Source organism: Thrips palmi, unplaced genomic scaffold (genome assembly GCF_012932325.1).
Source record: "Thrips palmi isolate BJ-2018 unplaced genomic scaffold, TpBJ-2018v1 HiC_scaffold_8, whole genome shotgun sequence".
Lineage (NCBI taxonomy): Eukaryota > Metazoa > Arthropoda > Insecta > Thysanoptera > Thripidae > Thrips > Thrips palmi.
The window spans coordinates 2439425-2465504 of NW_023144635.1; the positions used below are offsets into that span (position 1 = coordinate 2439425).

A 26080-nucleotide genomic window follows, 5' to 3' on the forward strand; every position below is an offset into this window, starting at 1 on the left:
CCGTTCTCCCACAAGCAGACGACAGAGCCGGAAACGGAACTTGCGTTTCCAAGTCCATTCCCTCCACGACCCCGGCAACATTCAACTTATGGTTGTTAACTCTCGTTCCTTAACGCTTGTACGGAATCTCAAAGGTGGATTTTGTTCTGCGAAACAAAATTCGGTCGTTGTCCCTCCAGTTTGATGGTGTAAAATATGTCCATTGATGCCCACACCGGCCACACGCACAGTTAAATTTTCAAGGTCGTCTCGTCATCCAGCGCACCAGTGCAGCGACCAGACCAGCGGCCCATGGCCTCGGCCGCCTCGGGCCCCTCGGCAGGCACAGGCAGGGGGCGTTTGGCATCCATATCCAGCTCCAGTTCCAGTTCCCCTACAGGCACAAGCTATAGCTGACCGTGTGCTCTAATATCATGTACGTAGTGCGACGCACGACACGGCTATCGCTCTGATGTTCAGCCGTTTGGAGGGAGAAAACTCCCCATGGCTACTTCCTTTTAAAACAGACTACCTGTTGCATCTAGAAATGGTTGATTCCAATAGGTTATTCAAGAAACCAAAAGTTTGTGCGTTTTGAAAAGAATTGTCTTAAGACTTCAAAAGAGGCGTTCTCAATTTTTTTTTCCAATTTATTGCCCACAAACAACTTTTTTTGGAAAAGGCAACCAATGACTGTATTAATTCTATAGTTCCAAACTCAATCTAGTATTTTTTTTCCTGTTCCAGGACCAATTTAAGTGTGACAGCATCTGCCTTGCCGTCCCTCTTGACAGGTGGAATGGAGACTGTTGTCATGGTAGCTATTGGAGTTCTCGCTGCTGTATTTGTAGGTGCCCTCATAGTTCTTGTCATCCTATGCTGGCAGAAATTAAGCCGAAATGGTGTGTGTGGGATTAAACGAAGTAAATGCAGTGGCTGCGACGCAAGGTGTAATACCAGCTTATTAGCGATATTATCTTCTTAACTACTACTAGCACATCACCTTACATTGGTTTTCAATTTCAGGCCGGATATTCATTTGATTGAACCAGATGCAGAGCTTGAGCTCGGTGACGTGTGTTTGCATCCTGATATAAAAGAAATTTTGGCGGATGAACAGTGGATTGATGATGCCACGGGATTGGTTCCGCACACTTTGGCTGTTTTGCGTGCTTGCCACAAATTGACTGAACGATTGGCAGCTCTAGCAATGGGCCCTCTGACTAATCACAAAACAGGATCCCAAATAATGAATGTAACTATTTAAATATACACTATTTCTCACATGACACTCAGTTTGAAAAATCAAATGTATGCTATGTGTTAGACTATCACAAATGAATCATTTGTTTGTGTTTAGGTAGCACGACGAATTTCTCCAAGAGTTGATGATGTTGTAAGATCAATGTATCCCCCACTTGATCCAAGGCTTTTAGAAGCCCGAACAGCTGCTTTGGTATTGGCTGTCACCAACCTGTCTTTGGTAACCAGACATGGGTGCTCTCCTGGACGCTCCCAGCGCCTTGATTGGATTGATCAAGCACTTCTGTCAATGGACTCCCACTTGAAGGTAAGTGATGTCGGAAAAATTTAATTCATAGGGAATATAATTATCTGCTGCTCCATATATACATGGGCCCTTAAATTTGGTATATTTCTGAAGGTTCTTCGAGATGCTGCAATATCCCAAGAAATGAGCTGTCGTATACAACAGAACTCATCCAACCTGAGCACTGTTCAAGGCTAGAATATCAAAAAGTGTCTGATGAGTGCCCAACAAGGAAAAGAAGTGTCTTCACTGATATTTTACAGTATTTATTCATAACCAAAGTTGATATGGGTTACAAGCTTTTGGTCATAAAAGCACAGCATACAGAATGATCTCACAAAATTTAAGAATTCTCTTTCCTTTTTTATCTTCATCATTCATCCACTTGATACAAACAATGAGATCACAGACAATGCATCTTCCTTAAAATACACTTAAAATAATAGATATTGATTAATTAATGTCTTACAGAATATGAGGACTGAACTACGCTCTTTGTGGTAGCCAAACAATCTTGAAAGGCATTCAAGTTTTCTTCAAACTAGCAATGTGGGAGTTGAGCTAGAAGCACAGTAAATATGTACTTAATTATTTACACACACACTTGCAATTGTTTACTCAGCAACAGTGAAACAGAGCATTTTGCCTCCCCTAATGTGGTTCTCCAGTTTTCTCTCAAACAAAAAGCAGAAACAATACAACTAATATCTATGAACCTACGTATCTGAAATGTATGAGCAGGTTGTTACCTTTCCATTAATTACAATGCTGTCATACAACAACACTGACAACGTGGTTGTTGGTCCAGAGGTCATACAAATAAAAACAAGCAGTAATTTAACATGGCTTAGATTACATATTGCCTCATAAGATTTCATTTTAATTAGGGTGGTTCTGCTGCTACAAAAATATTATGCTTTTATGTGCCAGTTTAAAATATTGAGGGGCTTATATAGCCTGATGAACTTAATGCAATGAAAAATGAAAAGAAAACACCACAGGTACTGTCTTTTCAGACAAGATAACTTAGTAAAAATGATATTCGGAAAAATTTTTCAAACCACCTCAATATGACAAATTGACTAGAAAAAAACAAACTAAAAGATATGGAATTCATTCCTAGTAAACTATCAAGGTTTGAACCCAATATAATAATCCTCATTCCTTGGGTAGTTTTCAGTCAATCCTTCCAGTTCCAGGTATACATTAAGTAATAAAAAATAAAATGGCCAAGTACTACTGCATGGATAGTAAAACAGAGCGATAAATGCAATGACAACAATAAATTAATACAGCCGGCTAAAATCTTTTAAGACTATGTCGAAATAGAAGTTGTTTAAGTCAAAAGTCAATATATTGCTGTTTTTAAAACAATAAAATCTAGAACATGCCTGTTAGTAGACAGGCAAGATATGTACTGAAAAGGAACTTACTCCAAGACACAAATATATCTTACAACAGAACATGCCAATCTCTCATCAATAGTCACAATACTGATTTCATCACCTCACGTTGAACTATATTTGGTATCGTATGACCACTTGTCTGCTTGATTTTATTCTCACCCCTTATACAACAAAATGCGACTTACAGTTCCATTCTTTCAAAACATCAAAGAGGCAGTGGAAACATTTAAGGGTGAACTTGAGTGCAGACTCTGTTGTCAAGTTGACAATTTAAAGCTTTTAATTTAATGATTTCAGAAGTGGGTAACTGTGGTGCTAATAATCTTTCTGCACAAAAGCACAAACCTCTTAACAAGCAACTGCCTCCGATATTGGGTTTTCTGTGATATGAATGGATGCATTGGACCAATGAGCATGAGAGAGCAAATCTGAGTCATCCAATGAGGCAGAACGGGTGAAGTCGAATAGGCGAGCAGTGGGAACCTTGATCATACCTGAAAAGTAAAAGTTTTTGTTCAGTGACAATATTTGAAAACAACTGAGGAAAAAAAAGTAAATAAATGAGTGACTCTATTGTGCTGAAAGCTCAAAGACAGTTGTGAACTTCATCAATCATATTCAAGATATAAATGTGCAATTGCATCATGCATATTTTGGCAGTAAAGGAAAGGCTTTCCAAATGAAAGGGACTACAGAAAATATGCAAAACTGAATGTGTAGAAAATAGTACTAAATCAATGAGATTGTACTAGTATACACTCAGCTGCAGTGAAAAGGCAGCTGCAGAGCAGTAAAACTGTGCTATCAAAAAAACTTTTAAAAAGTCATTTAAATTGTGGAAATGGAAACAGAGCTTTGAGGATGGATTAGGATATTTTGTTCAATGGTATTTGGTCTACAAGAGGGGCAGGTAAAACACAAGTAGCACAATGAATTTTGGACAAAAATCCCAGCAATGGAGCAAAGCACACAAAGATGAAGAACAAAGAAAATGAAAATTAAAAAAAATCAGTTTGGAAGAATGGTTTTGTTATTGAGAATCATTCTTCATAATATAAAACAAGGCAAACAAACACTTACATGTGGTACTAGGCCAAGCGTGGGGAGCATGGAGCGCCTACATGTGCTAATTGCCGCACTAGTTACCTTTACCTTCAGCTGACAAAGAGGATGAAAGCTTGCGGGACAGTTTCACAGCTGCAGTCAAAAAAGAAAACAACCTATGTGAGGTATGGTATTGACGATAAGATGGAAACAGAAACACAAGGTTTGGTTTTCCAACTAAATCTGAATTAGCACAACTAAATTGGTCTCGAAATTTCATATGATTTGAAATCTAGTTCCATCTGTGAAGTAATGATACTAGCAGCATAACATTAGTTACTTTTTTGTTTTCTACAAAAGACAATACACTTTTGCATAAGCTTTTTTTTTTTCTTTCCCAGATTTTGCAATTTTCCAATAAGCTCCAGATTCTACCTTCTTTCCTTCATAATTAAACTAAACCTTGGCTTTTTATGTATAATGACTATAAATGTTACAAGATGTGAGCTCCAATCCTGAACAACAAAGTGCTGAACCTAATAGGAACAAAACAAATAGCAATTAGACTGATACCTTCCTTCAACAATGCAACCCAAATACCATGCAAATCGCAAGAGCAGGATAGAGGAAAGAAGATTATAGATAAGGAAATACCCCAAACATCCCGGACTTTGCAACAAAACCAGGGTGCAACGGAAAGTTCCTCTCAAGTGATTTAGAAAAGCAAAAACCATGCCAAAATACCACTCAATTCCGAAGGCAGACAAGAAAATTACCCACAGACACATAAAAACGACTGTGCTGAGACTACACTTAGCAAATTTTTAAAATTAGAATAAAAATTACTTCTCAGTGGTTTAATACAAACCAGACACTCTGATTTCTTTAAAAAGTGCTTTTGGCCCACAACTTTGTCTCGAAAGAGAAGTTCATCACCAATTCCCTTCTTTTATGTGAAGAAAACATAGCCTCTATTAGTAAATCTAGACAGGCAGCTGCTGCTAACCAATTTTCCTTTAAGTTTACGTTTGTCCGGGAATGCAGCAAAGTATGTGCAAATTGTTTGGTGGCACGTACAGCTTGTTCTACTGAAAAGGCAGTTTCTACATACATACCGCTCGGTTTTCTCCAGTGTGACACAGTGAAACACAAATCGGAACATAGAGCAAATCAATCAGATCAAAGCCATGTAGTGGTTCACGTTTATGGAATAGTAAACACATAAAAAGTAAAAAATAATATGAACTGTATGAATCCCCTGAGATTTTGAATGATGTGCGAACTGAAATAAAATTAGTGTATGTATGGTCCAGTTATTACCAGTTACAAATGGCACAGTGAAATTAGCCCTACACCAAAACCAAGGAAGAGAGCAGTGTTAATGGTAATGAAAAAAAAAAAACAGCTGTTAGTCAGAAATTTGATTTTCTTTTTTAAGTGATGAAAGCATAAGGTGGGAGGAAAACAACACATAGAAAAGTTCAGTCAAATCACAAAACATTTATCTCCATGAAGTAACAAAGACAATGTGACATTAAACAAACATCATCTCTGATGACAATGAATCAAGGGAACAGTGAGTATCTGTTGAGCAATGAATAATAAGCAAAATGAACATGTGACCAAGCATGCCACTAAAGAAGCCTAGTGATTGTGATCACCCATTGATTGCATCAGTCCCTCCCAGGAGAAGATTTCACTCACAAGGGCCAGATATCAAAGCACAAAAATAGAGCAGGTAAGTCCCTTCAACTACTGTGGCACAAGCAAAGGTTCAGTATTTTCAATAAGTCTGGTATATAGCATGTTACTGGCATTGGCCCAGCCTGATTTCAAAAGTGTTAAAGTTAATTTGTATATTCAGTTTAGATAAGCTGCATTTGAATTAAGGAAGGCTGAAATTATTTTTGAACAATGATCAGGTGTATAAATGACATGACAATAGGGGAACCAGTACAAAAAAAAAATTCACAGATCATCAAGTTAAGCAATGCAGGCTTCATAAATAATCATCCATAAAATATGTCTACCCTGATGGAATAGCAGTTAGAAATGAGAAGTACTAGTAGTTCCAATTCAAGTCACATTACTTACAAGTGACTCACTAGCTAAAGATTGTATTGCACGTTCCATGACAATTAAACCTTATGAAAATTTGGCATGTTATTATCAAATTGTCTTCAGGATATACTGTACTAACATAAGCCTCTCCATTGATTCCCTCTTCAAAAACGTAATCAGAAGTAGACAATAGTTGAAAAGAAGTTGATCACAAGTGGCAGGGAAAAAACACTATAATCAATTATAACTGTTCAATACAATCCTAAGATGGTAGGACAATTGCGACTAAGCTAACACGTTTTAAGTAATACGTAGAGGGTTCAATTATAAGAAAAGCTTGCGCCATGAGGCTATTCCTAATTTAATTGAATCGGTAACATACTTGCAACTGCAATAATTCACAACAAAACAGCATTTTTACCCTGATAGCATAATGAAGAATCTTTTGTTTTAGTTGTCTTGGTAAACTAGAAAAAAAATATCTTCCAAAGAGCACATTATGAAGAACTGTTTTTACCACACACCGTACAAAATAAGTGATAACAATGAAATCTCCACATTATTTAGAGGTACTTTGAAATTACTTTGAACTATAAATTGAGACCTAGGTACCTATCATTACTGTTCAGCACACAAGCCTCAGTTATTTTAATTCAACAGTACGTGCTGTTTACACAGCTTTATAGTAACACACTCTGAAAAATGACAATTTAAAGCTGCTACAAATGATACTTCAGATTTGAAATCCTGCCACCTTATAACCAATATAGCCAACAATAGGGATATGAGTTGATCAGTTTGACGTTGGTCGCTACTTTTACTAAATTCAAGTCCATGACTGTTAATTATTGATTATGGAGATCTATTCTTAAAAGAGGTGTAAGGAATATTCATCTATGTGCAAAAGCACTAAGATTCTCCACAACAGAAAAACAGGCTCTTATTTTACAGCCAACATACTAAGTACTTAAAATTTGGCCAATATTTTACAGCTTTGAATTTCGATAAAACATGTAGCAAGACAACTTTAAGCACACCGTTTGATAAATTAGTTGTTTCAATGGTTATATGATGTCTCTGAATGAGTAACTTAAAAGATGTTAAAAGAAGAGTTGTTCTCTAGAATTCAATCTTTCCTATTAATTACTGTTTGGCTAAGTGTAGTCGAATTATCAGAGTAAGTTGCCGGCAGAAACTCGAAGTACTGCAAGAAAGATTAGATGTAGTGATGAAGTCAATAGACTCAAAAATAACACTTGAATGTGGTAGTTAAGACTGGTAAAAAAGAATCACATAAGCTTAAAAGAGAAAAGACAAATAAAAAAGAAGGAAAGAATATGATTTTACATGGATATTGCATCAATAGCTGTAGCAGTGGACACAAAATGGAAATGAAGGGCACTTAAAAATTGTTATCAGTATCACAAACAAGTCCCCTCTGACTCGGTTGGTCCCTCATCATTGCAATGCCTGGCCCAACCCCTTGCTTCTTGCAGCCACCTCTTCCCTAAACGAACATGGGCTGTACTTGAAGTTGGATGACAAAAGACCATTAGGGTAAAAAGCAGAAAGAGATAATGAGATTGAAACATATCTGAACATACTTTAAACTGATAAGATTCTTACCCCTGACCAAAACCAAAAATTGGGATTCTACACTTCCATTTCTTGGGTGAAAATAGATACACGGGATGTAATTGGGAAGAATGGCACTCGCTATTTTTCAGATTAATAAGTATATGAGCTGTGTATTAACTCTGACAGAAAGAACAACTCCCCATGATAAAAACTAGTTAATCATTATATCAATAATTATTATTATTCCTACATGCAGTTACTGCAAAGCAGTATTCAAAGTTTCAGTGAGTGCAGATAATTTAACATTGCCTCACAGCCACAAGAAACCCTCAGAGCAAAGTTCATACTCAGTTAAAAACACAAGAACAGTACCTATAATTAGCATTTGCTACGATGTGCTTTTAAGCCCAATACAGCATTCTCTTTTTATAATTTCATATTTTTAACAACTTTCTCCCTCCCTCTCTCTCTCTCTCTCTCTCCCTCTTTCTCTCGAAATGAAACCAAAACACATGATAAAGCACCAGAAATGAATGTGTCCAGTTACAAACAAAAGAAAAATTACTAAATAAGACTAGAAAAAAATTATTTTTGCATTGAGTGTCATGTAATTTACTGAGTATGCAGCATCCTTAGTAGCTTTAAGGCATGTGGAAGGCTAACAAAAAAGACAAAGCATTTTTGAGCAAACAACTCAAAGTTTAGGGCCGTCAAGACAAAAATAGATAGTTTACTTAAATATATGAGGAAACTCAGGGCAGGTAGTTCTGAGATGTGAACCCAGACAAGTCAAAATGTACAACAGAGGGATGTCTTAATAAGTATAAAGGCATATAAAAGAAGCTGTTAGTCAGCAAGAATGGCATTCCACACAATAACACACCTTGAATCACCAAGTGTTGGTTGAGTCCCAGTTTCTGGTCACATATTACACTTTTCATATGCTTCTCTACACATGGCAAATTTGTACTATACTCACACCAATCCCAAATGTTACAACCTCCATGCAAGACAAACACCAAAAGGAAGAGGCTCATGCGCAAATTCAAGGAGGAATCAATAAAGCAGGTAAGCTCTTAGTATCACTCATAGAAAGGTAAGCACGGATGTTTTAGAAGTACACCTGAACCTGATATTTTACACTAAACACTTAAAGTCACTCAAACAATTGCTTATCGGAACTGAATGGGAATGTTACATATAACCAACTTTTTTCAAGAGACCATTATTAATTAAATCCACACCACAATTAATTCTTAAAAAGTTTAACAAAAAAACATTTTCTTTTGCCATGAAGCCATTCAGTAGAGAGATTATGATTCACACAACATGATAAATATAACGAAATCTACATTAAACATTTGACTAACTCATAGCACTTGATGCTCCTTGCATTGGTGTACTGACTGGGCTGCATGACTTACCGTAACCCTGACCCTGGAGGAAGAGCCGGAATGCCTCTGCAACTTTCCCAGGCTGCTCTTCAAGAACCATTCCACAGTCAGAAATCTAGGATAGAAATATAAAAAGTTATTCCTTGGAAGCAGTAAAAATTAGTGTTATGCAATTAGAACAGGCTTTCTCAAACAAACACTTTTACCTTCATCCAAGATGAGTTGGTAGGATCGAGTCTTCCATTTAAAGTGACTGTATCATCTACGTGGGGGCTCAGAGAGCCAGTAATGTTCATCACAGGCATTTGAAGGGTTGCACTCTCTTTGCGACGGTTGGGCTCCAGTTCGCGAGTCAGTTTAAGGTCAGTACGTCTCACATAAGAATCAATAAACAATGCCAAATTAGAAGGGTTAACTTGTCTTTCAAAGTAGTTGCGGTATACTTGAACCAGGTCATGATTCCTTTCTTCTGTTCCCTGTGAAGAGATTTTACAATTATATTCTGATACATGGATGATGATAATATGACTGATCAGACAAATGAAAGTTAAAAATTTACCCTTCCAAAGTGGTGCCACATAAGGTAATCCAAAACACCTTGAGTCATCCCTTTAGAGCGAAGATACCTGGCATTCATTTTTTGGTAGCCCCATTCAATCCATCCAGCTTGTGTGGAGACTACATTGATAAGGCACAACGCCTCGACCTTTTCTGGATTGGCCAAGGCAAAGCGAGCCAAGATGTTGCCACCAGCCCCAACCCCAAGCCCGATGACGTGCCGAAGGCCGAAGTGACTCAGTACAAACATCAGTTGCTCAGACAGCTCGTCCATGGTGGGGTATTCAAAACTGAAAGGAAAAACACAAATGACTGAGAATCAGTTTTTTTTTTTTTTTTCAAGTGTTACACAAAAGGGTTGAGCACTTACTCGTCGGGGAGCGGCACAGCGCCCTCCTCCTGACCAGGGGCGTTCACGTGGTACACGCAGAAGTTGTCCAGCAGCGCGCGCATGTCGATGTAGTTGAAGAAGGCCTGGAAGCTGGAGATGTAGTTGAGGCCGAGGTCGTGGTACGTGAGGATGGCGGGCTTGGCCCGGTCACCCTGCACGGCCACCAGCACGGAGCCCCGGGCCGTCTCCACGCGCTCCTCCGACACAGCGGAGTCGTCCCTCGACATGGAGCGCACGGCGGGGAACTGCAGGTCGATCTTCTTGAGCTCGATGTCGTCCATGGAGTCTGACGGCATCTTGCTGCAAGCAGAGGAAGCATGCCGTCACGCCGGGGCGGCGGACTTGGCCCTGGGGGCGGCGGACTTGGCCGAGAGGACTAGGACATGGGGGACTTGGCCCTGAAAGACTTGGTCCGGGAGTACTTGGGTATGAAGGACTTGGGTATGAAGGACTTGGCAATGGAGGACTTGGCCTTAGAGGACCTATGTATGAAGGACTTGGTCATGGGGGACTTGGCCATGGGGGACTTGGCCATGGGGGACTTGGCCATGGGGGACTTGGCCATGGGGGACTTGGCCATGGGGGGGTTGGCCATGGGGCGGTTGGCCAACGGGGTCGTGGCGTGAGGCCCGTGATGGGCCCGCACCGTGCCCTGCCCAAGGTCAAGGTAACGCGGGCCAGGGCTGGCGAGGCCGGGGGTGCAGGAACAAGGCATGGACGGGTGGGACGGGCGAGACGGGCAGGCCAGGGTGAGACCGCTGCCGGTGACCCAGATGCGAAACTGTCGTATTGATCGGGTCCCGGCGGGGCGAGGCGCGGCGGGCGCGGCGGGCGAAGCGAGCCCAGGCCAAGCCCGGGCAGTACAAGCCGGCCCGCCCGGACGAAGCCGAAACATGCGCACCCAAAGGTCGAATCCGAACGCAAATGCAGAGGGCAAATAACAAAGGTCTTTGGATCCGTTTGGATCAGCACGTCAGCGCATCTGGGCCTGGGTGGACAGACGCCACGAGCACACGTGGCATGCGTTCATTGAGTTCAACTGATGAAACGTAAGTAAGGGCCGGAGTTGTAGGATGGGCCCTTGCTGACGTCAGAGGACCCACAGCCCTGCATTGCTGTACGCGGCGAGGGGGGCGAGGGGGCCGAGGCAGGGTGCACCCTGTTGCTGGAGCCCCAGCCCCGCGACCAGCCCCGCGACCAGCCCAGCCCAGCACGGGGGCAGCTGGCTGGGACTGGGAGCGGCAAGCGGCGAGGCCAGAGCTCACGTTCAATCTGAATCCTATTCTTTTTGGCCGCTCATTGTTCGTGTGGTTCTATTGGCTGCGTGGTAAGGATGCCCAGGGTGCCCAGGGTGCCCAGGGTGCGGGGGTGCAAAGGCAGGGGGTGGGGGAAATTAAGAGTGGACACGACAGGGCCAAGAAGGGCGCCGCGTACCCGAGACATGGGGCAGTGCGGGCGGAGGTGGTAATCGAAATTCGACCCCCGGCCGAGAGAGCAATTCGCCCGCCAGCATGGCCGCGGCCTGGCTCAAGGGGCACAAGGGGAAAGAGGCACGTCCGGGGCCCGTCCGCCATTGCGCCGTCATCGCGCTGTCATCAGCGATGTCCGAACGGAGCGCCAGGATGCACCCCTTGGCCCGCCCGTCCGCCCCGCGCGCCGCGCGCCGCGCCCCTCCACCGCGGGCTCCACCACGGAGGCCTCCAGGCGGAGCGCCGCGGCTACTTCCCGGTTGGAACCGGAGATAACCAGAGCGCGGCCAAGTCCTCTGGCGGGCGGAGCGGGCGGAGCGGGCGGAGCGGGCCACTCGGCACGGGTAGCGTCGAGCGACGTTGCCTTCGGTTCAACTCGGCCCCCCGCGGCGCTCGGCAGGGCTCGGCCTGTAGGACTCGGTGTGGGGCACACTCCGCCCACCGCGCCACACCTGATGAGGCGAGGCGAGGCGAGGCGCCGCGTGCGACGGCGGCTTGTCGCGAGGCCGCGCTAAGCGCTAAGCGGGCCGAGAGCCTTGCCGCCTTGCACAACCAGCGGACAGTCCGGCAAGCCCCGCGGGCCGCGCCATCGCCGCGCCGCCGCCGCTCGCATTTCGACGCGCTGGAAATGATTGGCAGTGGGCTGATTCCGCAACGGTCGCTCCGCCTCTCCCGCACTCGAGGAGCGGAAAGGTGTGAAAGACGGAGCGACGAAGCACCGTTCCGGAATCAACGTGCAGTGCCAAAGCCCGTCCGCGCGCGGATGCGTCCCCATCCCGGGCCCCCCGCCATGGGGCCCACCACAGCGAGGCTTGTTGACTCGCTGCCTGGGATTGCATCCGCGCCGTGCGACTGCGCGAGCGCGCGGCGCGCCAGGTCGGTGCAGCAGGCTCCTGCGCCACGCGCCGCCACGCCCAGAGACAAAGTAGTGTACTGTATCTGTATACCGAACGCAGTCTCCCGCCGCGTGCGGTGCTGGGCGCGCGAGGTGCTGCGGGCCGCGTGCTGGCCCCCCGCGGCCGCCCCGCCCCGGCCAGGGCCTTGGCCAGGGCAGCCAGCCGCCGAGGAGCTCCCGTAGCATCGCCTCTGCCTCGGGGGATGGGATGCGTGTCCGCGGCCAAACAAATTAGCCAAGAAATAACGAGGGAGGGACTGGGCGATGGGCTGATAACCGTTTGTTGTCGAGTTGCCATGACGACCAAGTCAATCGATACCCTCGAGCGGGCAGGGAACCTGGGCTGGGCCGCCGTGGCCGCCGTGGCCGCCGTGGCCAGTCCTCCTGGCCGTCTCCGCCCGCGCCCTGCCATACGGGCGGGCCTCGCCCAGACCTGGCCAGTGGGCGCCGCCATCGGCGCCACTTGGCCAGGCCCACGGCCGGCCACGGCAGACGGCCAGGCCCACGGCCAGGCCCACGGCCAGGCCCACGGCCAGGCCCACGGCCAGGCCCACGGCCAGGCCCCGGCCAGCCCACGGCCAGGCCCACGGCCAGGCCCCGGCCCGGCCGGCCCGGCCCACGGCCAGGCCACGGCCACCACGGCCAGCCCACGCCAGCCCCGGCCAGGCCCACGGCCAGGCCCGCAGGCCAGGCGCCCACGGCCAGGCGCCACGGCCAGGCCCACGGCCAGGCCCACGGCCAGGCCCACGGCCAGGCCACGGCCAGGCCCACGGCCAGGCCCACGAGCCAGGCACCACGGCCAGGCCCACGGCCAGGCCCACGGCCAGGCCGCACGGCCAGGCCCCCGGCCAGGCCCCGGCCAGGCCCACGGCCAGGCCACGGCCAGGCGCCACGGCCAGGCCCACGGCCAGGCCCCCGGCCAGCCCAGGCACAGGCCACCACGCCAGCCCACGGCCAGGCCCACGCCAGGCCACACGGGGCCAGGCCGCAGAGCCAGGCCGCGGATCGGCGCAGCCCCGGCAGCCGGCGGCACCGGCAGCCGGCCACGCCGCTTGAGGGCGGGCCTGGCAGCGGCCGGCGCTGGAACGAGGGTGCCCGCCTGGCTATCGACCGCGAGAGCTCGGTCGGCGCGCCGAGGCAGGCCGCAGCCCTGCTAGATCCAGCGGAGCCCTCGCCTCGCCGCGAGCAACCCTCGGTACCCCGGTTCAGCCGTGGCCGCCGCCGCCGCCCCTGCCATACATCGCCAGCCATGGTGTGGGGCGCCGGGCGCCCGCGCACCCGCCATGGCCAGGCCCCAGGCACAGCCCAAAAGAAGCCGTTTCTGCTCTGTCTCTCTCGCACCTACAGGGGTGAGTGCGAGAGAGACTCGCGGAATCGGTCTGCAGCCCGGGGCAGCCTGGGGCAGCCGGCGCCGGCCCGGCCTGAGGGCGGGCCCTGGCGGGCCGCGCGCGGAAGAAGCAGTCCTGGCTATTTCTGCCCTTTCTCGACTCGGTTCGGGTTCGACTCGAAGCCAGAGCCAGCCCTCTGCATAATCCAGATCTGACCTCGAACCCCAGTCACGCGAGGTTCATGTCCTGGGCGCCGCGCCCCGCCAGGCCGCCAGCCATGGTGTGGTGGCCAGGGCGCTCGCCACGCCAGGGCGGCCCCGGGGAAAAAAGGAAGGGGGCATAAAGAGGCGGGGGGTGGGGGCGATTACTGCCCGCGCCGTGCCTGCCGTCGGCCTGCCGTGCCTGACCCCCTAACACTGTAATCTCCACGATAAGAGCCCCGGCACGGCGGCACGGCGGCACGGCGGCACGGCGGCACGGCGGCACGGACGGGCGGGACTGGGCGGCTCCCGGAGGCGGAGGCCATTACTGGACAGGAGTGGCGAAAACGCGGCGCAAAAAGCAAAAAGCGGGCAAGGCCGCAGCAAGGTGCGTCACTGCACCGTGTCGGCGGCGTGGCGGCACCGGCAGGCTCGTCCCGAAAGTCAACCTGTCTCTCTCGCACGCATGGGGCGTCCCGCATGGGTGCGAGAGAGACAGAGCGACGAAAACGACTCTCGGAATCAGCCTGCAGGCGCGCACTCGGAACCCCGACAAGTGTACAGGGATGGACCACTCAAGGGATGACGGTGACGGGCCAGCCAGGGGGCGGGGGAAGGCTCGCATGTCCTACTTGAGAGGTTGTTGCTCGCTGGCCCCGGCCCCCAAGCCCCCAGCCCCCCGGCCCCCCGGCGGGCACGGCGGGTAGCCACTCCACTCCCTCCCCTCTGGCGCGGGCAGGGCGAAATGCCGCCTTCTCTTGCCCGTCCTGCACCCTACACTGCCCACGCCTTTCTAATGCATGCGCATCGAGCACTCTGACGCCAGGCTGACACGCGGGCAGGTTATGGACTGCTCGAGCCACTGCAAGCAGTGCAGGCCACGTCGCGTCACACGTCGCACGGGGCCTCAAAACGAAGTCACGCCGCGTGACGCCAGCGAGTTTCCGCAGTCTCATTCCGGGAGCCGTTTCCGTCGCTCGGTCTCTCTCGCACTCGTGGGACGTCCCATTCCGTCCGAGAGAGACAGAGTGATGATCCCGGCTTCCGGAATCAGTCTGCTGCGCGCGGGATCGCCGAGCTTTGCAGTGTCGCGGTGTTGTTGGCGGTGGCCGGGCGGTGGCCGGGCGCCTGCCTGCCTGGCGATACCGGCCCGTCGCGCAGCCGAGCGGCCGGGTTGCCTACCCCAACCCCTGATTGCCCCTGCGCTGGCTGCAGCGACGCAGCGGCGCAGCGGCGGCGCACAGAGCGGCAACGCCCGTGTGGTGCGTCTTGTGGTGCGTTCAGTCCCCGCCACGCTCCACCGCTCCGCCGCCGCCGGGGCCTGGGGCCGCCTCACGCCTCGTCGGCTGGACACTGGACAGGACGGGACATTTATAGTTGGCCCGACGTCGACTCTGTCCCGACGCTGACCAGAGGCTGTCCGGGCCGCCCCCGCCAGGCTGCGTCAGGCCGGGACAATCACGCCAGATTTCACACAGTGCGGGTAGCCAGGCTGGCGGCCCTGGCGGGGCGGCGGCCCCATCTACCCTATTAGCGACGCGCTGTGGGGCCAAGCCAGGCCAAGCAGCCAGGCGGGCAGGCCGAGCCCCCCGCCGCCCCCGACGTACAGGATGCGGGCCTGGCCGGCCTGGTCCACCGGGTACAACAAGGTGACACGACACCGCGACGCCCGGCGAGCACTGGCGAGGCCAGGCGGAAGAAACAGAAAGTACCGAGGCAGAAACTTTAATTTCCCCCTCGCGGTGTATACTAATGGCACAATTTCGCTTCGAGGCCGTTTTCCTTGGCCCGGCTGGCAAGACGGACGCTGCCGCCGGCACGGCCTGCACGCATCGCAGCCGTCGCTCTCAACGCTCGGCCCTCGGCCCGGGTCAACGCGGCCCATCCTCCTTCCAGCCAGCACGACCAGCTCGGCCGCCCGCACGGCCCGCTCGAGGAGGCCAATTGCAGCGACAAGTCACTGGAAGATATGAGTCGGGTCGGGGCCACGCGGCAGCGCACGGCGCACTTCGGCGACAATGCCCGCGCGGCGCGCCCGGCCGGCCGGCCAAGACAGTGTACTGCCGGGCGATCCAGAAGAGCGGTTCGTCGCTGTCTCTCTCGCACACGGCGGCGCCAAGATGAGAGAGAGAAAGACGCAGGCAAGGACAGGGAAGGGGAGGTTCCGGGGCTTCAAGGGCTGCATGGCTTCCGGAGGGAGGAGGGGGAGGGGGCCGATGACAACCAGTTGGCCGGCGGCGAGAGCGAGGGGTCGTTGGACGCCGCGCGCCGCGCCGACAAGCCGATAGCGACTGCTGGCCGCGACGGCCGACGGCCGACGGCCACGCCCCGACGCCTTTCCACAAAGCTCATGTTGCCGTCGTCACGTGGTGTCGTGGTCACGTGGCGACGGCCCGGCCGACCCGGCCCGGCCGGATGATGGGGCGACACGTCCGTGCTCCGCCTGCCCGCCGGACGCCGCGCCCGCACCGGCCGCACGCGCCGGGCATGCAGACAGGTGGCGAGGCTCGGAGACGTCAAGAGCCAAGAGCCGCTCCGAGCCGCTCAGCGCGCTCAGCGCACGGCGGCCAGGTGCCGGCCGGACCGGACCGCGGCCACTGCCAAAAACCACCGCCAGGAACGCGCGCACGCGGACCGGCGCAGCCGCAGCGCTCTCGTTGCGCTGTCCCTTTCGCACCCCGACGCCACGCCCCACGAGCGCGAGAGAGACAGAGCGACGAGACCGCTGGCGTGGGCTATCGTGATTGGAGTCGCGCTGCGTCGCGTGCGTGAGGACGCGCCCAAGGCCACGGCGGGGAAGTTTTGATAGCGAGCCCGGCCCGGACGGCGGAAGGTAAAAACGGGGAATGGAACACAAACAGAACGTCGGCGGGATGCGCCGTGACGCCGTGACGGCAGTGCGTGCGGCGCCGCGTCACCATGACGACACGGCAGGCGGCACGGAGTGAGTCCGGGCCGCGCGCCCCGCAATAAGCCTTCGACGCCTTGCCGTCATCCGCAGTCAGTCCTTAGTCAAAGGTCCGGGCTGGCCCAGGCCGCCCCCGCACTTGCTTGTCTTGTGAATAAGTGAGGGGCCAGGCGCATGGTGTGCCGGCCGAGTGCCGGGCATGGAGGGTGGCCCGCCCGCCCCAGCCCGCCAGCGCCTCGGACCGCGGCGCCGGCCGGTCGCCTCCCCGCCGCTCCAGGACCGCCGCCGCCAACGCCGCCCCCAGGCCCGCGCCGCCGCCACCCCCGGCGACACAGAGCTGCTCCTCCGGTCTAACTTCCAAGCCGCCCTCGCCTGCCACGAGCACGCCGCACGCAGCGAGGGCCAACGTGATGACTTTACGGTGCGGCGTCACGGCCCCGACAATGTCCGTCGCCGTAATCGAGTTACGTGCCGACGGGCCGACGACGGCCAACTCAGGGCCAGCCCGTCCCGTAGCCGTCCACCTGCCGCGTCAGCCACTGCGGCTGCCCCGTTCCCGTGGCTCCGTGCTCTGGACCAGCCGAGCCAGGCCGAGCCATAGCAGGCCGGGCCAGGCCGGGCCAGGCCCACCAGGCCTCTCTTTATTCCAGGGAGGTGACTCGACGACTTCCTCCGCCTCGCTTCGCGCTTCGCTCTTGCTTCCCTACAAACAGCCGCAGCGGATGCAATGCAAGGCACGTCGCTGTCGCGTCGCCCTCTCTCGCTGAGCCGCCCTCCGCCCCGGCCGGGCCTGGAGGAGAGGGCCCGGGCCAGAGCCAGAGCCAGCCCGAGGGCCGCCTCGCCTCGCCTCCACGCACCCCGCCGCCAGCCACGCCCTCTCTCCCCCTCGCCCACCGGAATTTCAATCATTTCGACAATATCATTTCTGGATGCCCCCCAGCGAGGGAGCGCAAACTGACGGAAAACGAGATTGTGTGAGTTTATATCCCGTAGGGTGGGGGTCACAAGCATGACATGACAAAATTCGATTTCTTAGCCTTTTCACCGCAAGGCTCTTGCTCACGCTGAACGAGATAACACCGCGTGGTAAACCATCCTGCGGTTGGGCCGGGTCCTTGTCCGCGGGACAGACGGCGGGGAGGGGAGGGCCCTCGGTTCGGCCAGGGGGTCCACCAGGAGCACCGCGCGGTCCGGGTGGCCCATGGGGTGGCCCCAGGACCGCGTCCGGCGCGGGGCGTGCAGGTGTGCGTGTTCTGACCACTCGGCTTGACCGTTTGGCCCAATCCACGCCACACAGTGCAGCTTGGCGATCAATATCAGGCGAGCCTCTAGGCCCTCTAGGCACCGCCAGCGCCACGCCACGCCACGCCACGCCACGCCACGCCACGCCACGCTGGCTTGGCAGGCCCCGCAGCCCCGCCTCAGGAAGGCGAAGGAGGGACGGAGCAACGCTGGGCAACGCGGAGCAAGGACAAGGCGAGGCCGCGAGGCCGCAAAGAGCGCCGCGCGCCGAGGTGAGGCGAGGCACCCTGGATTTTGGGGAGGGGTGGAGGGGGGGGGGCATGTCGCTGAAATTGCTCAACTTGCTTACAGCGCGCAGCCAAGAGGCAGTCGTCGGCACAAGCCGCCCCGCCCCGCCCCGTCCCACCTGCCGTGACCAGGAAGCATAGACATAGCCTACCCCACCGCGGCCGGGGTCGCGCCTCACGAACCCCCCGCCCCGCCGCGCCCCGCCCCGAGCCGGAACGACCCGTGTGCTTTATTGGATTTCACGATTGTCTCATGTCGCTCGGCGATCCATTAATTTCTAAGGTAACCCGCCCTGCGCGCGTCCTTCGCACGCCCGCGCACTCTCTCACACACACGCACTCACTACACACTCACAAGCATGCACACAGCCAAGAAACATGGGTAGACTGAAACGTTGCTTTAAAACTTGTCAAGGGAAAAAGATTAGAAATAAGAAGAATAAAATAGACTTAAGTATCTTTCGGATGGAAGCGACTCCCTCTATAAAGAATAAGATGTACAAAAACTAAAGGTACATAGTAATTACATGCAAATTGGTACATGTGCAAATCAGACTAGATAAATAGTATATGTCAGTATGCTACACAAGAAGCTACTCAGAAAGATTCAGTATAAAATTACACGGTTGGAGCAATTCATACATTCAAAGTCTATGAACAATAGGAAAATGAGTAAAAATGACTACTGGCCTATACAGAGAATGGCTAGAATCAAGGAGATCAATACGACTAGAAAGGGAAGAAACAAAAACCCCACCTTCTGTACTTCACAGTAATAAATGAGAATGCTGCTAGAGAGAAAAATAGAGAGAAAAATGACTCGTAAGAAAATAAATAAGTCAGGCTCTGATTTTACACAGGTAAGAAAATCATACGCGCTTGGCATGTTTCTGGGCTTTGAATCGTCATTGATTTAAGTGACCATATAAATGATATTGACCACTTCCACACCAGCTTAATAGGTGGCATAGAGCTGCACACCGAAAAAAGATGATAGGCGTAATTCTTACCCCAGCAGAGCAGTTTCTTCGGGGGTACCTGCGGTAGGCATTTTTCTGTTGTCCCTAAAAAACAAATTCACACAATAAGTAAGCCAAACTCATAAAATAAGCACTACATATAATTATGATCCAACCAACAGTTTTAACTAAGGGGCTCAACCGTATTGAGTACTTTCTACAAAACTTTTTAAGTTCATGTACTATGGTGCCAATATCTCATACCATTCCTGGAGATGAGATACAGGACAGCCTTAAATAAATTTATTTGAACTCTGCAATTTAAAAAATTGTTTTAAAAAATGACAAAACTAGTTGCTGCTTTGAAAAAAAAATATACAGAGGGATACAATATTTTAAAAACTAAATTGGCCATTTTCTGACCTCTCAAAAAGTGTCCTTAATGATAAACATTTGTACACACACTATGCAAAATATAGAAGCTACCCAAAGCACAGATAATAAAAGCCAAGCAATATAAATAGCATTGTTAAATTCATCAGAGTTGCCATGCTAATTGACAACATCAAAAGAGCAAGGAAATCAAACATGCAAAGCACAAACTTATTCAAATACGTAAATAAAATAAGGAATTGTATGAATGAATGGCAGAACATTAGACAACATGCATCAGGTTACAGAAAAATGATGTGCAGTTACAGGAGGATAGAGGTATAGTATGATGTGATAATTGGGAATGAATGAACAAATGAATGAATGCAAAAAAGAAGTTACCCTTCTACAGAAAGATGGAAGCATTTGGTTTGTAAGGGCCAGCCTCCTCTTAAACATAAAAGAGAGAATAAATAAAAATTGAGCCAAACCATGCCCCTTTCATATTTTGCCTTGTGCCTTGATCTAGTATGAGCTTTAAATCAGGAGCAGGCTACCAGTATGGCACTTTAACAGTACACATTAAAATGGTATTGCAAAATATTTACAAAGGATAGAAGTGACATGAGCACTTACCCTTCCACCCTTCATACACTTAAATTATTCACTGAATATATTTTACCACCACCTTGCAGAAGGAACTTTTTTATGACCAGTAAGACAAGCTAGGGCAAGTCTGTTAAGTTTTGAAGGGAGAGCAGTCTTAGGAGAGCAGAAGGCCTATAGCTGAAATGTGTTGGAACATTGTTCCAGCATTCCAGCACACAGGTTTGCAATGCACATATTACATGTACCTTCTGCTCCTCTGAAGACACCGAAACAACAGCTTCTCACCATCACCACAGTGATATGAAAGTTCAGATCATTACCTTGCAGGCATTATGGTGGGTTCAGGGCGGCCATCATCTCGCACAATCAGAGGGTCAGAGCGTCCGTTGCTTGGTGCCACGAAGCTAAAAGCTTTCTTCACACTCTCTATCATATTAAACTTGTTCTCTGCAACTGTTGTGCTCTTGTATACGTCGTCGGCTAACGACCTATACGAGCCACCTAGTCCTGAAGGCATTTTAGCCTAAAAATGGGAAAACAAAAAACAGAGGTATGTTGGCAACAAAATTACAAAACAAAATGAAAATGAGTAGCAAATGAAACAGTAATTGATAAACGTGATAATTATTTCCATGCTTGCATTTTATCCACTAGTGCAAAAAGAGGATTTAAGAAAAAAACACCTACATTGACGGGTTATTAGACTTAATATCATGCAATATCGTAAAAGTGTCTAACTCCAAATGCCAGCACGCAATTACTTGATAGATTACAAAAGATGCATTAATAAGATGTCAGTTGATGCAAATTAAAATTAATGAGAAATCAAAACACTCCAAGTGTGAAGCTTTATTCCCACAATTACAGAACAAAGCAGGCAAAATAATTCTGCAGCAGTCCAAATTTTCATGCGTTCTAAATTTACATCTACATACTTTGACACTCTAAATGACAAACCTCAGTAAAAAATGTCTGATGAGTCATAGAGAAAAATAAACTCTATACTTGATGAACAAAATGTGATCCCCACAATCAAAGTTGATTGCTGAGAAGCTTAATCAATTTCAAAAAGAGCGGCAAATGCTAGCTTATATTTTTGACAGAACCTAAACTGTCACAAGAACAATATATAATTGACACGTCAGACGATATTTTTAAGAAATAATGAAATGAATTTAGGAAAAACATTCCCCACAGGCCATGAAAATGGGAAACAAAACGATCACAAAACAAAGTTTGGTTGGTGGACAAGCAGACAAACGCCAAAAAGCGAACGAGGAGAACTTCTCACGAAACAAAAGGCAGCTGTAAAACTTGGTCCCACAAAAGTTTATAAAAATAAAAAGTAGCAACAAAACCAATTTGTGCTTCTCCATCAAATCGTGCGCTTTCGGAACGGCTGGCAAAACAAGTTCAACGCAAAACATTCTCGGGCTCCAAGCATCGTAAACAGTCACAAAGCTGGAAGCCCTAATTTAATGTCTGCTCTGGATATGTAACAATGTCTTTCTCGGTCAAAACTCACCGATAATAAGGGTTATCCGTGAAGAGTTACGTATAAACAATCACTTAACTAGGCACAAAACATTTATTGACGAGACGTTCTCCTGTCGCAGACGACAGAATAGCTTGCTTCGCCCTGAAGGCCTCACTTGCAAGACCAAACCACAAAACCCCTCCCCACCCTTAACGAGTTTGCTTATCCTCCAGCAGGGGCGCTACCATCTCCTTATGAAAAATTGTGCGTACCGTTCAGCGAAATCGTTGAATCCGTAGCTCATTTATATTGTTATTGTTTTGGCCAATCCTTTTAAGTTCGGCGCGAATACGTGAAAGTACACGATTGGTGATGGAAGAAGCCGACAGCCGGATTGCCACTCAACAATTACCGAACTACAATCATTGCGAGTCGCTTTGCAGCCCCCCTGATTTCGCATAGCGACCAGAGCGCCCCAAGCGAGGAACACCGCAAGCTGAGCGTTTGAGACTGGACTGTGCCGCCACCTAGCGGCCGCAGCATGCACTTCGTCCACGAGAGAGGGAGCGGGAGTTTCGAAATTGAAAGCAGCATCAGCTGCAATGGTAAGTGAATTATCATCTGATCACTTACCTCTTATTCAACAGTCGCGTCTCCTTTCCAGCGTTCAAATTTTCTTCGTCCCCGACGATGACGGAACATGCTGGCGAGGTCGATACGGACGCCCTTCTTTGTCGAGAGGCTGCAAGATTATTTGTGTTTTCATCATGTCGAGTCAAAGTGTATGGTATGTGTTTGTTGTTGCGCGACGGTAATTAATCGGTGATTTTGGCGAGTCGAAGACCCTCGGCTGCACCTCGGTACCCACCCCTCACCTCACGCTTTGCGCCTCGTTGTCCGGAGGGAGGGGGAGGGGCTCGTCGCGAGCAAGCGGACACGGCGTCTGCTCGAACGCACGAGTTATCCGTTTGTCTTGGAACGTCTTGGACAGGTTTGTTCTGCCCAGTAACGTCTGGCGAGGAGGGGGAGGAGGAGGAAGGGGGAGGAGGGGGAAGGGGGAGGGAGGGGATGACCCCTCGGCGTGGGGCTGATTGAGTCCCAGAGGAGAACAGGGATGGAAGAGGGATCAGCGGCCAGCAATTTATCGAGGAAAACAACTTTGGCGTCTTGGGGATGCAAGAGAGCAGCAGGCAAGGGGGTATTCACTCCTAAAAGTGGTCGACACACTAATACCTTTTGAAAAGTATTACATGAATTACATTCTATTACAGCTAATCTGTCAATTACGGGTATTACCTCACTATTACGGCTATTACAGACCTATTACAATACTATTACAGCAATTACAGACGATTACATCGAATACAAACGACGATTACAGACCTATTAGAGTGCTATGAAAGCAATTACTGACTATTACATCAAATACAGTCATTACATAAATTACACAGTATTACACACCAATTACAGCTATTACACAACAATTACAGGTAATACATAACAATTACAGCTATTTCATAACAATTACCGTCACAACAACGCCCCTTTTCTGACATTTTAAACGATTGATGTGTTACTATTACCACCTATTACACATCAATTACACTCCTATTACACCTATTACGGGGCCATTACAGGTAATACACCACATTACAGCAATTACATAGATATTACCTATTACAGGAACTATTACAGGGCTATTACATACCCTTCGACCGACTAATACCTGAGTGAATACCCCCTTGGCAGCAGGAAACGCCAGGGAGCGCCATAGGGGAGTTGGAAGTCACGGAGGGAAGAGGTGGCCAGGGCCAGGGCCTTTAGTCCTTTGGCCGCCGTCAACAGGCGGGGCCGGCGGGGCGCGGGGCGTGGGGCATACTTACGGCAGCCTTCCGAGCTCTCGCGATGTCATGGACGCCGCGATGCCCGCCGACGGCGACCCGACGGCGTGGTCGGACACCGTCCAGCTGTCCACGGACACGGGGTGCATCATGGCGGTCCTGGGGCACGGCGTCGTGGACTCGGCGCGGTCTGGGGGCAGCACAAGGCGTAGCGGGGTCAACAACAGCGACGACGCTTGGGGCGGTCTCGGAGGCCACGGAGGTGGCCGTCGACCGTCGCGGTACTGGTGAGTCGCAGGGAACACTGGACGCAGACCTGGCCGCCGCACACTGAGCCGCGGTCCGGATGGCCCCGATAGCGTACAGGTCCAGGGCGCAGTGTCATCGCGTGGCCGATGGACCGCGACGGCGCGGCGCGGCGCGGGGCGGCGCGGGGCACATGCACTGCACCGACGGCCAGGGCAGGGCGCGCCCTTTCCGCCCGAAGCGCGTCGCCATGGCGTCGCCGCCCGCCCGCCGGACGCCATCAACTGCATCACTGGTACGTAATGCTGTTTGCGAGCACGGAGGCGAAACTCCACGCCGCCACGCAGAGGCGTGCGTTCACCACCACCAGCTGCCACGACACCAAAGCAAGCCAGCCGTGTTGTCCCCGGTGGTTAACGCCACCGGGACTCGCCGCCGGCATAATCGGGGCCCCGACCTTTTTGTTTTCGGCTCATTTTCGGAGCGGCGGACAGGGATTGAAAAGGAGACCGCCGCACTATCAGGGGGCGGCAGCGGCCCGGCCCACCCTGGCACGCCGGCACGCCGGCACAACGGCGAGGGCCCTCGATCATTTTTGTGTGAATAGGGTTAATTTGGCGCGGCTGATCGCTGCATCCCCCCCCCCCGGACACACACAGACACACACACACACCTGCTCGTACACACAGCCTGCTGTCCGCCACGCTACCCTGGTCACTTCATCAAGACGCTATCAGCCAGCGAAACGTGCGAACAATGCTCTCCTGGCTCTGCTTGCCCCCAGGGGATCCCCTCCCCCTTTCCCCACTCCGCTATGCTGCTCCCCTCCGTGCACTGCTTGATAGAGGACACAGCAGGATCCGGCTTGTGGCGAGCGCCGAGCGAAGCGCACAACATTTACGAGAGTTTTCGCCCTTTTATTTTTTCTCGAACTTGATGGTCTTGTCGATGTAGAAGTCGATCGGCCGGGCCGCAGGGGGGCGGGGCGGGGCTGGGCGGGGCCGCACGCTGTTTTACGGGCCGTGGTTATTCCGGGCCCAGCTGCGCTTTGGACGCCGCGATGCGCGAGGGGCGGGGCGGGGCGGGGGGGGCGGGGGGGGCGGGGTGGGGCGGGGTCCGAAGGGGGCCGATGCAGCATTCATGCCGTCCGCATGCCCGACAAAGCCGACAAGCTAAGCTACCCTCGTCTTCGTCAGCCGTGCGCGGTAGGCCAGCCCGCCGGACACGGGTGCAGTACGGTTGCCTACTCGCACGGCGCTACGTCTAGGTTGCTAGGCGGCCTGCCTCTGCCTGGCGGTGCTGGCGGTCCGCCGCCGCCAAATCCTACTTGCTCACGACGCACTTTATGTCCACCACACTAGCCGAGACTCGAGACCGCCCTCCCCATAGCGCACGGCTCCGCACGGCCGCCAGGACTCTGGCCGTTCCTAGTGATGGAGTAATACATAAGTAAAGGGCGATCCCAGACGGCGGCCCGCCCCTCGCCCCGCCCCTCGCCCCTCACCCCTCACCCGCCTCGACCCTCACCAGAACGCAGCACCTGAGCCCCCTGCACATGGCATTGCCAGGCATCGCGAGGCATTGGCCGCCGGATCGCCACCCCAGCAGCCCCGGCAGTCGCGCGCATCGCGGCGCGCATGCATGTGTGCATGTGTGCGTGCGTGGCTGAACTGGCAAACACAGCCGACAGACGTGGCGACGCGGGGCGCGGGGTGACACCACTGTAGCGCAGTAGGACACGACACTGGAATCGTGGCGAAGTCTCCGCGAATCACGGCACGGGAAACGCGGCCCACTACAAGGAGTGGGGCGAATGCAAGGAGCGGCGGCAGCCTGGATTTACAGTGCGGTGCCGTATCGCCGCGGGGTTTATCTATGTTGTTACAGCTAAGAAAATTTTCGCTCCTTTATCTCACGGGCCTGGTTGTTGGGGCTCGCGAGGCGTGTTGGGAATCCGGCAGTGAACTTCGCGAACGCATTCTTTCTTGCGCGAAATCCAACCTGGGGTGGGCCTGACTCGGTTTGACTCGGTCTGACTCTTTCTAGCGGCCAGGACCGCCGGCCGCCGCTACTCCCAGCCCGGCGGCAGCCTCGGCAGAGCAGCAGCGACCGTTTCAGTCCTCATGATTTGTTTATTTTCCCGAAAGTGAACCCTATATTTACCGCGGCCGAGTCCTGCCCTTCCGCGCTTGCATCTGCGCTCGCGAGGCGCGGCGTGGCCGAGGCGGGCCGGCGTCGGCTCGATCGCAACTCGACTAAAAGCGGCGCCTACCCTGGCGCCGCCGCC

General features: G+C 51.6%; 2 protein-coding genes across 7 annotated transcripts; one reads left to right on the plus strand and one right to left on the minus strand.

The window, feature by feature from the left end:
* Positions 1-61: 61 nt before the first annotated feature.
* Positions 62-1857, plus strand: LOC117653160 (transmembrane protein 98-like). Of its 2 annotated transcripts, none has more exons than XM_034398613.1 (5): positions 62-415; positions 727-927; positions 1006-1234; positions 1340-1549; positions 1643-1857. In XM_034398613.1, coding segments are annotated over exons 1-5 (726 nt in total). In that variant the 5' UTR covers positions 62-413; the 3' UTR covers positions 1727-1857. The 2 variants fall into 2 exon arrangements, with proteins under 2 accessions (XP_034254504.1, XP_034254505.1); XM_034398614.1 differs by lacking the exon at positions 62-415 and adding an exon at positions 443-566.
* On the minus strand, positions 1779-21904 carry LOC117653159 (protein NDRG3). Of its 5 annotated transcripts, XM_034398608.1 has the most exons (9): positions 21755-21904; positions 20550-20752; positions 19300-19353; positions 9940-10260; positions 9571-9859; positions 9218-9487; positions 9042-9126; positions 4087-4131; positions 1779-3428 (listed from the first exon to the last, which is right to left on the minus strand). In XM_034398608.1, exons 2-9 carry the CDS (start codon positions 20744-20746, stop codon positions 3283-3285), a joined length of 1407 nt encoding a protein of 468 aa, XP_034254499.1. In that variant the 5' UTR covers positions 20747-20752; positions 21755-21904; the 3' UTR covers positions 1779-3282. The 5 variants fall into 5 exon arrangements, 4 of the variants coding, with proteins under 4 accessions (XP_034254499.1, XP_034254501.1, XP_034254500.1 ...); XM_034398610.1 differs by lacking the exon at positions 20550-20752; XM_034398609.1 differs by lacking the exon at positions 4087-4131.
* Positions 21905-26080: the final 4176 nt, after the last annotated feature.

Bases quoted from the DNA above. Each gene is read 5' to 3' on its own strand.
- LOC117653160 (XM_034398613.1), top strand. The intron at 1,235-1,339 runs GTAACTATTTAA...GTTTGTGTTTAG, and splicing joins CAGGATCCCAAATAATGAAT to GTAGCACGACGAATTTCTCC. The intron at 1,550-1,642 runs GTAAGTGATGTC...ATATTTCTGAAG, and splicing joins CAATGGACTCCCACTTGAAG to GTTCTTCGAGATGCTGCAAT.
- LOC117653159 (XM_034398608.1), bottom strand. From the start codon at position 20,746: ATGCCTTCAGGACTAGGTGGCTCGTATAGGTCGTTAGCCGACGACGTA. The intron at 9,488-9,570 runs GTAAATTTTTAA...ATCTCTTCACAG, and splicing joins TGTGGCACCACTTTGGAAGG to GGAACAGAAGAAAGGAATCA. The intron at 9,127-9,217 runs GTAAAAGTGTTT...TTTCTATCCTAG, and splicing joins CCAACTCATCTTGGATGAAG to ATTTCTGACTGTGGAATGGT.